Here is an 18488-nt window from a genome sequence, read left to right on the forward strand (position 1 = left end):
TGCAATAACTCTCTTAAGTTTTTGTACACTGCTTAAATGAGGAGATTGAATCAAATGAATATACTTGTGTATAATCTTTCCTAGTAAAGATTATTCCTTTTAAACCCAAAGTGCTGTGAGTCTAATCCTGTGTGACTAATCCACAAAAGGTAACTAATACGTTCTGCAACTCTGTAAATTTATTTTTCTGGAGGAACTATTTTGGGCCAAGCCTAGATTCCACACCCCCCCTCCATAAATGCCCCAAACGGGTTGTGATATCAGGGACCTGCACTCAGGGCCTATGCGAAAGGAAGCAAGCTTTTTGTCCTTGTCTGGTTAAATAGGGAACTGAAGGTGGAGGCTGCCCTACAGCTGGCAATAGAACAGGAGACATGCTGAGCACCCTTTTTTTCCTCCATGCTATTTTATTCAAGAGATCTACTTGCATGACAAAGTATGGCACCGAAAGTGAGAAAGAATGAGTAAAGGGAAGAGGGTCAGGAGGTTTCTGGAAGGGCAGAGCCAAGTGCCATTCAGGGCCTTCATCCTTGAGACAGCTTCTTCCCATGGCCGCTGCTGGTGTTCGGTGCTGGGTTGCACATCACCTTGTCGAGGGTGAAAACAATGCCTGCAGAGTAAAGCCCCGCCCCCAGGGGCAAAGAGCAGGCTGTGGCTGTGCCGCAACCCCTTGCTGCAAAAGGGGAGAGCTGACCAGCTGCAGAAAGACAAATGGAGACGGTCAGTGAATAGAAGAAGATGGCTTTTCACTGCCTGAAGGAGTCTCGAAGCGGCTTACAATGACCTTCCCTTCTTCTCCTCACAACAGACACTCTATGAGGGCTGTGATGAGCCCAAGTTCCCCCAGCTGGCTGAATTTGAAGGAATGGGGAATCAAGCCCAGCTTGCCAGATTAGAAGCTGCTGCTCTCAACTACTACACCACACTGGTTGCCAACTCCAGTTTGAGAAATTTCTGGAGATTTACAGGTGGAGTTTGGGGAAGGTAGGGTTTGCAAAGGGGAGAGACCTCAGTTGAGCATGCCATGGTAGCTACTTTTTAAAGCTGCCATGTTCTCCAGGGGAACTGATCTCTGTCATCTGGAGATTGGTTATAATTCGAAGAAATCCTCAGGTTCTCCATAGACACAGGGATGTCAGCCTCCAGGTGGGACCTAGGGATCCCTTGGAATTACAGCTCATCTCCAGACTAAAGAGATCAAGTCCCCCTGGAGAAAATGGCTGCTTTGAAGGGGGAACTGTGTGGCACTGGACCCCACCGAGGTCCCTTCTCTTGAGCCCTCAGGGAAGGGTGGCCTAAAGGTCTGAAAACAAATAAAAATAAATACCTCCCCCACACACACTCCTGCTGGCTCTACCCCTTAAAGTCTCCAGGTATTTCCCAACCCAGTGCAGGAAAACCTTAAGGGAGTTCCCCTCCAACTGGACCGGACTCGTCTTTAACCCCAGCCTGTGTTTGTGTGAGGTGGCTTGCTTGAACTATTGCTGTTTTTCTCTTATGGTGGGGAGCCAAGAGGAATTATGGGAAAGGCAACTGGGCTCCCCACCAGGATCCCCTAAGTCAGGGGTGGCCAGATTGTGGCTCTGCACATGTCCGTGCCCTAAATGCTGTGGGCTGCACAGGCTTAGTTCGCCTTCCTCCTCCACTTTCCCTCCTCTGAACAGTTTCCCAGCACTTGTAACCCCGAGTCCACTAGAGGGAGGTATGGAGCTGAGGTATTCCTTATAAGGAAGAAAAGGCGCAATTTCCCCAGAAGGATTGGAGGCCTGAAGCTGTAAGGAGAAGCCTTCTCCCCTCAGATGCAGAACTAAAATAGTGGGGGCAGGACCCAGTGAAGAATCAAACAGTAGATCAATAGGGCACTCAGATACCAGTCAGGCTTAACAATTATAACAATATAAGAAGTAGACTTCTTCTCAAGGGACATTTAATTTTTAAAAAATATATAAAAGTACAGTTATTGGTTATTTCATAGAATCATAGAGTTGGAAGGGACCCCATGGGTCATCTAGTCCAACCCCCTGCACCATGCAGGACACTTACATCCCTATCACTCATCCGATGTAACCTGCCAGCCCCTTTTCACAGAATCAGCCTCTCCGTTAGATGGCTATCCAGCCTCTGTTTAAACATTTCCAAAGAAATTCAAAGCATAATTAATGAATGCTCCACAGAAATACATAGGACTAATGTCATGAATACATACTCGTTATGTCAATAGGATAAGGGGACCTGATCTTTAAAAAGGTAAAGTGGGACACCATCCTGGAAGGGGGCCAGCCCGGTGACCTGGGCCCAGCTGAGCCTCCTCCCTCCCTTCCTCCGACTGGGCTCACTGTCGCCACTTGCAAGGATCCATTTGGTGCACGCACCTCCTGAGCGCACAGGTCTCATCCTGTCACACTCACAGGAAAAGCAGGACTTTGTGCCGAACTTCCCCCGCCCCGGCAAGAGCCCTTTCCCCTTAGCTCTTTCCCCCCGCCGCAAGACCATTCCCTGGCCGAGTTTCCGGGCGCAGGCAGGCAGGCAGGCAGGCTGCCGAAAGCAAAAGCGCCAGCCCCTTCCTTTGTCTCCTGCGAGCCCGTCGGTTTCCCGCCTGGGCCAGGCTGGCTGCTCCATCGCCGCGGACCTCGCCTCACAATGTGGCGGCCCTTGCAAAGGCGAAATTAGGGTGGTTGGGGCCAGGCAGAGCTGTGCAGAGCCGCGCCGTGGTGAGACTAGCTGCTGGCCACTAACCGTGGCTAGCGGGACTTTTGAAGACCTGGACAGGACGCGGGACAATGCCCTCAAAGGCGGGAGTGTTCTGCGGAAGTTGGGACAGATGGTCAGTTTACAATAGGAGCTTCAATACTGAGAAATAATCTCTTAACAAAGAGTCTCAAACGAAAACCAGAGATAAGAATTATTATTTTTTAAGATCGAATGTCCCTCAATAAAGCCTTTTGGTGAAATGCGTTGGGACATTACTTGTCTCTCCACAGAAGTACTCTTTTTTTTAAATACTATATTAACATTTTAGGTAAGGAATCCTGCTGCCAATTGTATCCTGATGCTTTCCACCTGGAGAACAAAATGATACTAAAGACTTCTGTGCAGAACAGAAGATCTTCCAACACAGCACAGCTGCACATTGGTGCTCCTTCAAGGAACTGCCTAGACAGAAGTCAGAATAGACTAAGGCCCTGGTCTACCCAAATACAACAGGCCTGAATTGTTATCTTTTGGTTGCTGTTGGATATGTTTAATTATTGTTCCAAATATGATATTTGTTGAAGTTGAGTTATAGCTATTTCCATCAATACAAGTGTCACAAGGTGGGATCACACTGTCATAGATATGAACTCTCCTTTTTTAAATAAAAAGAAACTACTTTTAATATTGTTATTTAAACTGAATAGGTTACACACTCTCTACCTGCTGGATCTCGTCTGTGCACACATCTATCCCTGCCCCACCGTGCAGGTTTCCTCATCTGCACAGGGGCCAACCCCCTTTTTAAGAAACAAGAGTTCCTAGTAACTCAGTTCAGACATCACACTAACCCCTGGTTTATTTGAACTATGGTCAGTTTGTGAAGCCAGGTTTTGGCTCCCAGGTGACCACTGAAATCCTTGATTTTGCTCCCTGAAAAGGTTGGCTTCATTGCTTGTTTTCTGTAGACCCCAGTGATGTCTAGGAGACAAAGCAAAATTAAGTCAAATGTCTGTGTGTGTATATTACACAAGACCCTAGTTAAAACAAACTGTGGGTTGTCCTTCCATTTACCAGCCTTGAGTAGCACCCAACCTCATTTTCTTTATTCAAGAACTTGAGCAACGGTAGAAAAATACCTTTCATATAGTGACACTCTAGGACTTTATCCTAGTCTCTGTGGTAAACCACAGAAGCTCAGTGCGGTAGCCTAGAACATCACCAGAAGTGACATCACATCTTCCCCAAACTCCATCCTCCCTATGCACTGCCCTCTTCCCCACTCACCCAATCTCTTGGCATCTAATGATGCATCTAATGAAGCCAACTTCATATTCTGGCTTCAGATCCTGGTTTGATGGACCCCGACTAACAACAACAATGAATGCAGTGGCCTGCATTCAGACAAACAGATTAACCACTATTGATTTAATTAGACCAGAGTTTCTCACACTGTCAGAACTGAACCAGAACAGTTACTGTGCCAAGCCCCAAAGAACCAGATCAATTTTGGGTACCAGTGAAGAGATCTGGAGCTAAAATTCCATATTCTTCGGTTCTCTTGGGGAGCAGAAGTGGTGAGGGAAGTCAGTGCCTGAGGTTTTTGTTTCGAGGCTCAGTTAGGACAGCATGTCTGGTTGGGAAAGTGGCAGGGCAGCCCTCCTCCTCGAGGCCTCCAGGAACCAACCAGGCAAACAAATGAGGCTTACCTATGTTGACTGTCCCTGACACAGAGACACAGTGATTGTCCACTCCTGTGCAGGCCAGGGTCTCGTTCCCTTCACAGTGGTTAGACTCAAAGGCAAAACAGACGGGGCACCCCAGGCCATTGGGGTTGACATTCATTGGCGGCACTGGAGAAGAAGATCCACATAGTAAATTCCCAAACAAGGAACAAATTTCATCAACGATTACACCTGCCTGTAAGGCCAACGGGCCCACCCACCAGGGATGCTGCCTGCTGCATCTCTGTGTGATCTAGTTGCCGGGACATGGGAAGGGGGAGGGATGCCAATTAACTGAAGAGATCAAAAGAGGCAATGAGGGGTGCATACACAACTTCTGGAATTAATTGTACAGTGTATCTCAGTGAAACCAGATCAGGACACAGGATCAAGCAAACCCGCAGAACACAGAATGGCCAGGTCTCCTCCAGCTACTAGTGGGGGGTGAAATAGGATGGCCAGGTTGGGATACTCCTGGAGATTTGGGGACAGAGCCTGGGAGGACAGGGACCTGATTGGGGTACTAGGCCACAGAGGCCGCTCTCCAGAGCATTCATTTTCTCCAGAGGAACTGAGCTCTGCTGTCTGGAGATGAGCTGTAATTCCAGGAGATTCCCAGATCCCACCTGGAGGCTGGCATCCCTCCACTTCTCCCTTCTCCTGTTGATGCTCAGAGCCTATATGTGACAGATCAGCGATGACTCCTGCACACATGTTGATCCCACAGGGATGCACTTCCCTCACGTGTGACCCACTATTTGCTAGAGGCAACCCATTACGGAAGCTCATCCTTGAACTGCCCACCATGCCAGCAGTCCAGGCAGCCTTGGCTGCAAAATAAAAACCAAACCTGAAACAATGAGGATCCTGTTGAACAAAATCACCCAGGGTCAGTTTAAACCCTCTGTGACAAGGAATGGGTAGGGCTGCAAACTCTGGTTTGGAAATACCTGAAAGTTTGCAGGTAGAGTCTGGGAAAGTGGGGTTTAGGGCGCAAAAGCAGCCAGTTTCTCCAGAAGTGCCACAAATGCTTTACATAAACCACCGATAAATAACTGATTTGTGTAGTCTGGATATCTGTTGCAAATTCAGCTGGCAACCCTAAAATGAAACCTGTCAAGCTAGGGAGTGAGAAGTGTCCAGAGAAAAGAGAAGAGCTGGGTTTTTGTACCCTGCTTTTCACTACCCAAAAGAGACTCAATGCGACTTATGATCTCCTTCCCTTCCTCTCTGCACAACAGACACGGTGAGGTCAGTGGGGCTCAGAGAGCTCTAAGAGAATGATAACTGGCCCAAGGACACCCAGCTGTCTGCATGTGAAGGGGGGGGCGGAATTAAACCCAGTTCCCCAGATGAAAGGCTGCTGCTCTTAAACACAACACTATACTGGTGCTGCACTGAGCAGGGGTACAGATGGACCAGCCAGACAGTGGTAGGGACTCCCGGATTTTTCCGTACAGTTTATGGCCCACTGGTTGCAGAGGTCATCCTGGCAACATCTGGAAATGCTCCGAATGTGGACTCCAGCCCCCGTGGCGATGCTGATGGAGCCCGCGTAGCAGTCGGAAGCAGCGATGCAAGTCTTGAGGGTTTCAGTGGTTTCGCCTTCCCCTGAAGAACACAAAGGGGCTCATGGGAATTGTAGTCCATGGACATCTGGACGACCACAGGTTGACTATCCCTGATCTAGGGGTACCTTGTGAAAAGCCTTACTGAAATACAGGTAAACAACATCAACTGAGCTTCCAGAGTCTAGTAAGCCCTTCACTCCATTAAAGAACGATTATTGAAGGGGGTGGATTGCACTGCTGCTGCAGTTGATATTTCTTAGTTAGATTGATGTATCCGGTTCTTCGCAGTGTTCTTCAACAACACAGAACTGATGAGAAGGTGACAGGGAAAGGGAGGGAAGAGGCTGAATCCAGGAGGGGGGGCTTCTGCATACATGATTTTTCTTGGTGCCTGTTTCAGTTCTGTCTGATATAATAGCTGTTTGATGTATTGTTCCTCTACGTTTCATGTGAACCACCCTGATACTCAGTGAGGGGCGGTTACAAATGTTATCCTTATCCATTGTTGTTCCTCTATATATTTGTGAAACAGCCTGGGGGGTGGAACATGTCTGGCTGTCCAAGTTGGAATAGGGTCAATCAGGGTGCAGCTGGCTGCACCCTGATTGGCCCTGCCCCTGCAGCTCCCACCCTCAATCCCTGGACTCTAGCCTCTTTGCTCTCAGACGTGCCTCAGTGCCTGGAGCCAGCAGCAGGTAAGGGGAGAGGGGCAAAGGGTCATGGTGGAGGGCTTGCTAACAAGGGCCTCCTGGTCTGCTGAGCAGGGCCTTCTAACAAGGGCCTCCCAGCCTGCTGACTGCCTGCTAAGAAGCTCTGTCCCAGCCCTGCTAACGAGCTGGCCAGCCTCTGTCCACCCCACTTGATCCGGCTGAGAGCTGCAGCCCAAAGCCACCTTAAGCTGCCTGGCCAGGGGCCAGGGGAGGGGACCCTTTCAACGGGCTTTGAAGATAGTAAATAAATAAATGATAAACAGAATATCTTCAGCCATTATCTTGAGGTTGCTGCCTTGGTGCCCTGGACTGGACGAAAGGCACAATATAAAGGAAACAAAGATTTTCATGCAATTGTTGGCAGCACACTTACACTGCAAACACAATGGGGCGGAGAGACAGTCTGGGGAAATGAGCAAGACTTCTGGAGCACCAAAATTTGTGGCAAGATAGTTGCTTTTGTGAGTCACTGCTCACTTCTTCAACAATGACTCCCGAAAGCTCTACCCCTACCAAAAGATTTTGTTAGTCTTGAAGATGCTCATCTGGACTCTTGCTCTTTTCTGCTGGTACATACTAACACTGCTACTCATCTTAGAATCATAGAATCGTAGAGTTGGGACCTCTTGGGTCATCTAGTCCAACCCCCTGCACTCACATCCCTATTGCTCATCCACGGTAACCTGCTATTCCCTTGAGCCTGCGCAGGATCAGCCTCTCCATCAGATGGCTATCCAGCTTCTGTTTTAAAATTTCCAAAGATGGAGAACCCACCACCTCCCGAGGAAGCCTGTTCCACTGAGAAACCGTTCTAACTACCAGGAACTTCTTCCAGATGTTTAGACGGAATTTCTTTTGAATTAATTTCATCCCATTGGTTCTTGATTAGTCTAGGACAGGTATTCCGAACCAGGGACTCCTGGGGGTCTGCGGGAGCTCTGAAGGGGATCCATGGGAGTTCGGAAGTGGCAAAATAGGGGGGGGAGTCTGGGCTGTCTTCTCAGCTCCTACTGTTCTTTCTAGCCCATATGAGATAGAGTTGCCATAGTAGTAGTAAAGTAGTAGTAGTAGTAAAGTAGTAGTAGTAAAGGCAGGGGGATGGAGCAAAACAAGGGCTAAGGGTATGGGTAGAGATGTCACTTCTGGGGGGGAGGTGGCGGGGGGCATGGCCAGCTGACATCACTTCCAGGGCTCCTTGAAGTTTGAAAAATTATTTCAGGGGCCCCTCCACAGTCAAAAGATTGAAAAGGCTGGTCCAGGGAGATGATGGCATTTTCTTTTGGCATGAGATACTGAGTCCTTAGTGTATGGGAAATACCACATCCCCACAGAAGGCTCTGAACCCGGAGAGGGAAACCCATGGATCTAAAAAGCCTGTGGTCAATAGAAAGAGTTCTTGTGCTCCACCAGCTGGGCTGAAATGGGATGTGCTATTGGTGCCTTTTTGGGGGGGGGGGTCTTACCCAAAGAGTTCTCCCCGATGAGGGTGAGGCAGGTGTCTTCATTTGGGCTGCAGGGATGGGCCAAGCCGTTGCAACCCTCCCCGGGGCTGATGCAAGTTTCACAGGTCAAGCAGGATCCTGGGAAAGTAAAAAAGAGAGCAAAGTAAGGGGAGGGGCTTTATATAGTTACTGCTAGGTTTGCCAACTCCAGGCTGGGAAAGTCCTTAAGATTTAGGAGTGGAGTCTGGGCAAGGCAGGGTTGGTGAATGGGGAGGGACTCAGTGGAGTCTAATGACCCAGGGCCATCCTGCACTCGTTCAAAATTGCACAATGGTTGAAAATTGAAATCGCTACTGTTTTACTGTTATGCACAACGTCGTTGACAATCTGCAACACTCCTGAAACCGATCCGCAATAAGCACTTCTTTGTAGCGCTTTCAGGGAAATCCCCAAAAGTGGATTCACCCTCCGGAAAGCGCTACACTCTTGCAACCAATCTGCAACACTAGCGGGAAAGTGCCGTGCGTTACCATTGTTGCGGTTTCTGCAAAGTCCCTCCCCCTAGCTCTCTCCTCTGATCTTCCGGCGAAGCGATCACCATTTTTTTTTCTCGGAGCAAGCGGAGATCAACGCACCGGCGAGCCTTCGTTTACGCAGCGAGGCTTCCCTGGCTGCAGTCCCTCCACAGAGCTGTTTTAAGTCACCAAGCACCAAGCAACACACAGCCCTGTTTGCTGGTTTATTTTCCCTTTATTTTTCACTCTATTTTCGGCCAAAAATCGCGTCTGTGAGGGGGGGGGGTTTCACTCGGGGGAGCATGGCAACGATGAAACGGCAGCTCAAACACCACCTGCTAGCTAGATGGGTCTCTCGGTTGCAACGAATCAACGCAGATGCGTTGCAACGTGTGTTTTCTTTTTTCTTTTAAACCTTCCTTAAAGGGAAAGGGGCTTTTTGGGAGCATGATAACGGCCGCCCATTGGCTGCTTGACGGCCAGGGGCGGGACACAGCTCGGCAATATCACTTCCTGGCTAGCGATTTTTGCCGAGACTGGAAACCTGTGGGAAACGATAGAAACGCAACTGGATTCCACTACAAAGGCAGGCATGCATAACGACGAATTCCATTATTTAAAATGGCGTTTTTGCATTCCGCAACCAATTTGCTATATAGATCCTGGTGCGGAATGGCCCCCAGAATCCACCTTCAAAAGCAGCCATTGTTGCCAGGGGAAATTATTTCTGGGGCCTGGAGTTCAGTTGTAACACTGAGGGATATCCAGGTTCTACCAGGATGTCAAACAAAGACCGTCCAGTGCAAAGGTGACACAGTATTAGAATAAACTGGAACAAAGAGCTGCACCAAGTGAACATCTTCTTCTCCTTTACAACTTTATTTACAAGTAGAAGACTTGGCAGAGTGTTCTCCGGTTCAGTAAACACTTTTGCATCGTAATTTCGTTTGGTGACAAGTAATCCTTTCACATTGGTTATAACAGTCTTCCAAAAGAACTGCAAATCTAACACAAGATGCTCTGAAAAATAGAACGTTAAGTTCCAATTTAATGTTGATCATGTGGAAGGCTGTGGTTGTGGATGAAGCCTTAGGAAAGGTAGACTTTATCCGCAAACCACAGCCTCCCACGACTTTGATCAACATTAAATGGGAAGAAAATCATAATGCAATAATGTTTATTGAGCCGGAGAAAGCTTTGGCAAGCTTTCCACCTGTAAATAATGTTGGAAAGGACAAGAAAATATTCACGTGTGCAGCTCTTGTTCCAGTGTTCCACCTGGATGTCAGCAATCCTATGGGGTGGCTCTGTGGCAGAGCATCCACTTTTCATGGCCATGGGTTCAACGCCCAACATCTGTCAAAATGATCAGACTGAAGGTGACAGGAAATGCTTAACAAATTTAGAAGAAGAAGAGCTGGATCTTATATGCCAGGGGTAGTCAACCTGTGGTCCTCCAGATGTCCATGAACTACAATTCCCATGAGCCCCTGCCAGCATTTGCTGGCAGGGGCTCATAGGAATTGTAGTCCATGGACATCTGGAGGACTACAGGTTGACTACCCCTGTTATATGCCACTTCTCTCTACCCAAAGGAGTCTCAAAGCGGCTTACAATCCCCTTCCCTTTCCTCTCCCCACAACAGACACCCTGTGAGGTGGGTGAGGCTGAGAGAGCCCTGATATTCCTGCTCGGTCAGAACAGCTTTATCAGAGCTGTGGCAAGCCCAAGGTCACCCAGCTGGCTCCAAGTGGAGGACTGAGAAATCATACCCACTTGCCAGATTCGAAGTCGGCACTACTAACCACTACACCAAGCTCATATTAAAAATTAATTTAACTCCCACCCATTCAGCAAACCCTTCCAGGATCTTCAAGAAAGCCTACCCCAAACACTATGCCATGCTGGATGTCTTGGTTCTGATTCTTTAGTTTGCCATCGTCCTCAGTTCCCATCTTCTGGATTTTGCCTGCTGTTATGAAGAATTCTTTGGCCTCATTTGCTGTTTGTATGCAACTGACACTCAATTGCTGGGAAAGGTGTAAAAACTGAATTTGTGGCTGGGTTCATGACTGAAACCAATATCCTTGTTGAATATAAGAATAAATCTATGTGGCCGTCCAGCGGTGTAAGCAGGAAAGTTTTGTTTTGAGACATTACTGTGATATCAGCTTGCTTTTTCACTTGGGCAGTTATTCTTTTTCTTGAAATAATCATTCTGATATCTCAGAGTAATGGTTAATCGTGTTTAGTGACTTATATTCACAGTTAACAAACACGAAGAACAGTTCTTGTACAGCTGACGGGCTTTTTCCTTCTCGGTTAAATTTTAATAACAGACATAGATTCCATCTCATTTGTTCTTACTGAGGTAAACTTTGTTCATAGCACACTTTTTTTTTCCACACGAACTTATTGAGACACTGACTCTGTCTCAAACACACCAGTACATAGAAGAAGAAGAAGAAGAAGAAGAAGAAGAAGAAGAAGAAGAAGAAGAAGAAGAAGAAGAAGAGTTGGTTCTTATATGCCGCTTTTCCCTACCCGAAGGAGGCTCAAAGTGGCTTACAGTCGCCTTCCCTTTCCTCTCCCCACAACAGACACCCTGTGAGGTGGGTGAGGCTGAGAGAGCCCTGATATTCCTCCTCGGTCAGAACAGTTTTAACAGTGCCCTGGCGAGCCCAAGGTCACCCAGCTGGCTGCATATGGGGGAGCGTGGAATCAAACTCAGCTCCCCAGATTGTCCACACTCCTAACCCCTACACCAAACTGGTTCTCACACCAAACTAGCTAGGAGGGAAGGCACTGACTGACTGACAATCTGAGATTCTGTTAATAGACTCTGGCATGAAGTGACAAAACATCATGCACTGCTCCTTCTCCCACTATGCAGAGTGCCAGTGCATGGGGATGTGATATGGATTATATAGATTTGTGGAATACAATTGAGTCTTACACACACTTTAGCTACAGTTTGTCTATGGTTTATTTTTAGGTCAGGCAGAACGTATTTTGAGTTCATTGCTGGCTGCTGTGGCACTATGTGTATAGAGTTGTTTCTTTGTCTCTCAAAGTAACCTTGAATTTGTCAAAAGTAGATAACTCCTGAATGTAGTATCTCTCATAAAGAAATGTACTCTTTGAAACAAAGAGAGAGAAAATTGTAATAAGATATATAGCCATCCGTGATAGGTCAGATTGTACGCCCTTTGTCGTCAACCTGATTGGTCAAAGGAACAGTGAGGGAGTGAGCTTCAGGATACCTCATGATGACGTATGAAAGTCTTTAAAATGAGCTGCACTGATGCAGACTTCAGAGAATGCACCAATTGGCTTTCTCTCCATGCTTGCAAACATGTACTCTTGCTGCTTAGCTATCATTGTTGTGGTCTTGTAAATTTTACACTGCATGGCCCATAATAGATGCAACAGAACCAACAAAAGGGACACCTTTTTCTAAAGGGGGAAAATGGCTTGAAACAATGAGCAGTGGGGAAAATGAGGCTCCCGGGTTTGTTTTTCACACTATTGAAATGGGAATATTTGAAGCAAACCAACAAGCCTGTTTACTGTAATGCTTAGGATTTTGACTCAGGACCATAAAGACAGTAAGTGGGGTTTCTGTATGTTCATAGGCCAATCACTTTCAGATAATTTACCTCGTGGGGTTCTTAGGGGGATAAATGGGAGAGTTACATCTGTCACCTTGGAGTAGAGTAACAGCGTGATGGACAGAAGGATGCGAAAGGCTGTGTCATCCCTCATATGTACCTGAGCCAACAGCCTCACAAACAATCTCTGGTATCCATGACAAGGTTAGCATTCCCTGACGTTCACGAGCCCTGCACAGTGCATCTGTACAACCTTTGATCTTGTTGGTATATGCAAAATCTTAAGTGTGCATGATCCAAAAACGTATGAAGAATATCCTCCAAGAGACATTGGAGGAGATATGTATTTAGCATAGTTAGATTAGGAACTTCCTGATATATTTTTAATAGTCTCCAGTGTCCTGATTGGCTCATTTGGAGACTTCCTGCCTCTCTGAGCATACTTCCTGCTTGCCAACAAGACGGAACAGAATGAATGAAGAACACAGTCGGACAGTTAAGTCCCTCTCTCTCTTCCCTCTTTCTGTACAAAGTTTGTTTCTCTTCTTAATAAAAACTATTTTATTCTTTTAAGTAGCTTGGCTCATCACCCCTCTTTGCATGTTTATTGCACTTGTATTATAGTAGTATAATAATTTACAACTAGATGGGATGGTCCATACAAGACAATCCAGTTGAGAATGATTGTTATATACAATCACCCTGCAGTGTCTGAAGATGTGCAATGTCACCTGGGAATCCCAATCCCAACCAGAAAGCATTTCTTCAAAACACTTTATTAGAATCATAGAATCATAGAGTTGGAAGGGGCCACACAGGCCATCTAGTCCAACCCCCTTCTCTACGCAGGATCAGCCCTAAGCATCCTAAAGCATCCAAGAAAAGTGTGCATCCAACCTTTGCTTGAAGACTGCCAGTTTAGCCGCCATTCTACCTTGCAGAACTGATTTCAAAACTCAAAATACCTTTAATGACTTAAACACAAAATTAAGAAAGGTGGTTCAGCACAAATCAGATGCAAATAGCTAATCCATACCATAAGGATAAAAAGCTTTACACAGAAAGTGAGCTATAGCTGCTGAAATTTGAGGATCTTTATCTTCCAGGAGAGAGTGGGTTAATAACCCATTAGAGTGCAAAGTTTTGTTTTAAGCAATAGAGTAAGACATTTCATTCGGGCAGGGGTGGCCAAACTGTGGCTCTCCAGATGTCCATGGACTACAATTCTCATGGGAATTATAATCCACAGACATCTGGAGAGCCACAATTTGGCCATCATAGGGCAATAAAGGACGACCTGGGCCTTTGACTCAACTGAATTGGCTTGGCAAGAGCAGAGGTGTTCACTATAAGGAATGTGACTAAAGTACTTATTTCAAACACTTACTTGCCACCTTTATAGCTTGTAAAGCTCAAGGTGTCATACAACAATATTTCTTTAAAAAAAACATCAATTTAGTTGGCACAGTTGATAAAACTAAACAAATGCAGTCTTAAAACTGTCTTCAACTTCCTCCTGAAGACTGAAAGACAGGGGGCTGTGTGCGCCTTCATAATCCTGGAGCTACCACTGAAAAGGCTCTGTCTTATGCACACACCAGTTGAGTGTTTTTGGTTTGTGGGATGGTCAGGAGGACCTCTCCCTGTCCTCTTAATCCCTGGGCAGGAATGTACGAGAGAAGACAGTCCTTCATATACATAAGTCTTGTCCTGAACCCTAATTTCTTCCCTACATATAGCAGAAATGGTATTGCCCACAGATATTCATTCGGGACTCACCTCTGGCCACGACAGTGGCAAGGAGGAGGCTGAGGCTGGCCAGGGTCTTCCCCATGATGGCTGGCAGCAGGGTAGCTGCAGAGAGCCCTCACCTCTGGGACAATAAGCGGACCAGGAATATATAAGCTGATGCAGTTATATAAGGGCGGGTGAGCAAACAGGAGTTTGGCGTCGGGTTTGTGACTTCAGATGAGAGGCACTTAAACTCCTGGACAGCCCTCTGGCTTCCTTGAGAGTCCATTCTCTTTGTCTATTGATCGCCTCAAGGAGTCCCTTTGTGTAACCGGCCAGTTCTCTCTCCCAGGGGCAAGCAAGCGCAACTGCTTTTATTCCTCCCTTCCGCCCCGACCTTGTCTGCTTTTGGCAAGGAATCTGAGCGCCTTGAGTTTCAACATGTGGAAACTCAATATTCCTGAAAGCCAGGTTGCAACCCACCCACCCACCCACCCCTGAAAAGGCCTGCTGAAGAATGGTCACTACTAATAGGGTTTGGGGTGGGATTAAACCCCTATGACAGGTGGCCAAAACTGTGGCTCTCCAGATGTCCATGGACTACAATTCCCACGAGCCCTTGCCAGAACACGCTGTTAGGGGCTCGTGTCCACGGACATCTAGAGAGCCACAGTTTGGCCACCCCTGCATGACTTCTCTCCATAATTCCAGCAGAGCAGGAGTATGAATCTTCTATGTGCTGAGCTAATGAGGCACTCCATCCTGGCTTGGTTTGGATGCTGTGAAGTTTGTGGGAGACGTATCGTTAAAGTCACAGCACATGGGTGCAAGTCCCTAAAAGGGACCAGCTTCTTGAGGGGCTTTACTGTGTAGAAAGTAGATCAGGGACAGCAAAACTCGTGTACTCTAGTGTAACACTGAGCCCATTGTTAGGAACCCGAACTGGAGCTATTCCAATGGCTTGCTGGCAATTTCTTTGTGAAATGGAGTTCTTAACGGGGGACGGAGTGTGCTTAGGAACAATGATGGCAACAAACCATCTATTGGTTCTTCCATACAAGATCGGGAGGTCTTTTCAAGGATGAACTTTGGCCAAGTGTTAATGCAAACTGGATATACAAATCCCCCAAAGGAGATCTAGAATATTTGTGGTTGGAATTTGCAAACCCCACAGCAGGAGTCCTGAGCCTTTTGGAATTCTGACACCAGGTAGTTTGTTACAGGCACAAAACGGTGCCTGCAGGATGTGGAGCGAGCCACAAAATGGACGCCACCTCTTTGGTCATCAAAATGGCTCCTGCAGGATGTGGAGAGAGCCACAAAATGGCTGCCACCTCTTTGGTCATCAAAATGGCTCCTGCAGGATGTGGAGAGAGCCACAAAATGGCTGCCACCTCTTTGGTCATCAAAATGGCTCTTGCAGGATGTGGAGCGAGCCACAAAATGGCTGCCACCTCTTTGGTCTTCAAAATGGCTCCTGCATGATGTGGAGAGAGCCACAAAATGGCTGCCACCTCTTTGGTCTTCAAAATGGCTCCTGTAGGATGTGGAGCAAGCCACAAAATGGCTGCTGTCCCTTCCCCCCTGCTGCCACTAAAGCAACTTCTTAAAAAATCTGCACAGTTGATCCAAGTCTGATGGCAAATCAAAGTTTGCTAAGGAAAAGTCCCACCTGGCCATACCCATTTTCTAAAACACTTGGCAAGCGCCCAGAAATGAATTTGTGGGAGCCAGGGTTCCCAACAGAGGACTACATTGGGGACCCTTGTCTTACAGTCTGGTCAGCAGCTTGAGATCCCCGAGCTAAATTGTATCTCCTGCAAGAAGTATTTGTTACTTTTATATTTCATGTTCCTTCTGTAGAGCTCAAGGCAACATACATGATGTTCTCAGGCAGTCTAACATCCATGCACTGACCAGACCCACTAAACTTCAGCAAAACTGTTGCACCACACACCTTTGAACTATATCATGGGATGTTGTTACTAGAAGACCATATTAGTCCCCAGGCGAGACCTGGGAATTCCCCTGGACTTATAGTTCATCTCCAGACAACAGAGATTAGTTCCCCTGGAGAAAATGGCTGCTTTGGAGTTTGGATTCTTTAGCATTATACTCACTGAGGTCTCTCCTTGCCCCAAACCCCACCCCCTCCCGGCCCCACTCCCCAAATTTCTAGGTATTTCCCAAACCAGAGCTGGCAACCCTAGTTCAACCGGCCCCGTGATCTAATATCAAAGGGGTTGGACACGTCTGTGCGGGCAGGATTTTTATAGCCTGAATGGTTCTGGAAGATCACAATCTCACAAAGAAAGTGAATGGCATTTTGTACAGCAAGTGACCTTCCTGGCAGGCCCTTTCACAACAATGAAAGTCAGGATTTGGAAGAAGTGAGTGTCCAAAGACCTTCTCAGGTGATCCCCGGAAGAATCCAGAGAGGGTGACAGAGAGCGGGACATACCACTAAACTTGTTCCAATTCTTTTGCTGTATCAATATCTTCTCAAATGACCTGCAGCAGAAACAGCCAAGGCCTTTGTAAATTTGTTCAAATGACTTGACTCATTTATTAAACCCTCATGAATCTCATTCATTATGCCTTGTGGTTGGTTCAAGGATGAAAAATGGGTCATCTATAGCTCTTCATTCCTGTCAGGAACGTTATTCTGTCAGAAGTTCCAGGCATTGTTCTTCAACTCTGGCAGCTAAGTGGTGTCTCATGATGTAAAGTGAGGTGAATCTGGGGTCATGGATTATGGCAGCTATAATCACCCAGTTTCTTATACATGCAACTAGCCCTTCTTGGAAATTAACCCTCACACACAAACCCTCTCTCTTTACCTATATGTAATGGTTGAGGAAATTGTATTTAGATGTATCTAAAGAATCAGAGAATAATAGAGTTGGAAGGGTCATCTAGTCCAACCCCGTGTACTATGCAGGACACTCACAACCCTATTGTGCATCCACTGTAACCTGCCACCCTCTTGAAGTGTGCATGCACACAAAAGCTTCTACTCAAACTTTCTTTGTCTTACGGGTGCCACTGGGCTCAAATGTTGCTCTGCGGCTTCAGACCAACACAGCTACCATCTGGAAGTATCTGACAAAGGGAGCTTGGGTTCTTGAAAGTGCACACCCTGGATTTATATCTATCTTTCCTCTTATAGAAACTGTTCTTGAGGAAAGCTGGGTCTAAACAAGATGGAGGGAGCACCGCTGCTTCCGGACCTCCCTTTGATGGCCTCCTTGGTAGAAGAATATAAGATGCTTCCTGTTGGATCAGACTAGTAGTCCATGTAGTCCAGCAATCGAGAACCAAGAAGGTTAAAGAAATATGAATATGCAGCCTAATGGTATAAATGCAATGCAAAGATCAGGCTTTCTCAACCAGGGCTTCATGAAACCCTGGGGTTTCTTGATTGCCCTGGAAGGGTTTATTGGTTGATATGACCTTATATAGTCATGTTGACTTACCCACCCCTTCCAAAATAGCCAATGATGGGCCTGGGGGGTTGGTGGGAGGGGAGAGACCTGGGTTGGGCATGTCCACTGCTATGCTTCCCAACCATATTTAGCATGATCGTACTACTTCTGGAATTATTCGATGCCCAAGGAATGTTTCAGGGGCTTCTCAATGGGGAAAAATTGAGAAAGGCTGGCATAGTTTTTAAAAAACTCAAATACATGGAACTACATTAATACAAAGAAAGCTTTTACAAAATTAGTCCTAAGTAATAGCCTCACATACAAAGTCAAATGATAAAATGTCAAACAAGAACCAAAGGTCACAGACCAAATGTATTTTGGCCTGGTGGTTAGCTCTTTTTATTAAGATCTTAGCATGGTGGACCTCAACTTAATGCCTGGCAGAAGAGTTCCCTTTTGCAGGCCCTGCAGAATTGTTCTACATCCATTAGGGACCTGATCTCCTCTGGGAGTTCGTTCCACCAGGTGGGGATCAGGACAAGAAAGCTCTGGCCCTGGTTGAGGTCAAGTGGGCTTCCTTGGGGCCAGGGATTGCCAGGCATTTAGAGGTAGTGAAGCTCTTTGAGGGGTGTAGGCAGAGAGGCAGTTACTTTAAGTCTGATCCGGAATTTGACTGGAAACCAGCACAGTTGGTGGAGAATGGGCCGAATGTGGGACCTCTGAGATGTTTCTGTGAGGACACTGGCCGCTGCATTCTGGACCACCTGATGGGCCTTCCCCTGAATCCCGGCACGGCAGTGAGCTCGGAGCTCGTGATTGACTCTGTCGAAATCTACTGAGGTCTAAAAATAAGAGCAGTGCCAACCTGCCCCGGTCCAACTGGCAATGGAGGTCATCCATCAGGGCAACTACTATTGTTTCTCCTCCATGGCCCGGCCAGAAAACTGACTGGGATGGGTCTAAGACTTGAAGCTTCCTCTGAGAATGTTGTTGGTTTCACATCAGCCCTTTCAAGCATCTTTCCCAGAAATGCTAGGTGCGAGACGAGACTATAGTTGTTGGGTT

The 18488-nt window shown here is 46.9% G+C and overlaps 1 protein-coding gene across 1 annotated transcript; it reads right to left on the reverse strand.

Moving 5' to 3' along the window:
- Window positions 1-400: 400 nt before the first annotated feature.
- Window positions 401-14179, reverse strand: LOC143837213 (phospholipase A2 inhibitor and Ly6/PLAUR domain-containing protein-like). Its single transcript, XM_077336806.1, has 5 exons — window positions 14044-14179; window positions 8160-8276; window positions 5874-6026; window positions 4401-4544; window positions 401-697 (listed from the first exon to the last, which is right to left on the reverse strand). The coding sequence occupies exons 1-5, from the start codon at window positions 14096-14098 to the stop codon at window positions 525-527; spliced, it is 642 nt and encodes a 213-aa protein (XP_077192921.1). The 5' UTR covers window positions 14099-14179; the 3' UTR covers window positions 401-524.
- Between the last annotated feature and the right edge of the window lie 4309 nt (window positions 14180-18488).

Source organism: Paroedura picta, chromosome 5 (genome assembly GCF_049243985.1).
Source record: "Paroedura picta isolate Pp20150507F chromosome 5, Ppicta_v3.0, whole genome shotgun sequence".
Taxonomy (NCBI): Eukaryota; Metazoa; Chordata; class Lepidosauria; order Squamata; family Gekkonidae; genus Paroedura; species Paroedura picta.

Coding starts and splice junctions, on each gene's coding strand:
- LOC143837213 (XM_077336806.1), bottom strand. CDS start 14,098: ATGGGGAAGACCCTGGCCAGCCTCAGCCTCCTCCTTGCCACTGTCGTG. Junction 8,277..14,043: donor TGCCACTGTCGTGGCCAGAG/GTGAGTCCCGAA, acceptor TTACTTTCCCAG/GATCCTGCTTGACCTGTGAA. Junction 698..4,400: donor GTCAGGGACAGTCAACATAG/GTAAGCCTCATT, acceptor GTCTTTCTGCAG/CTGGTCAGCTCTCCCCTTTT.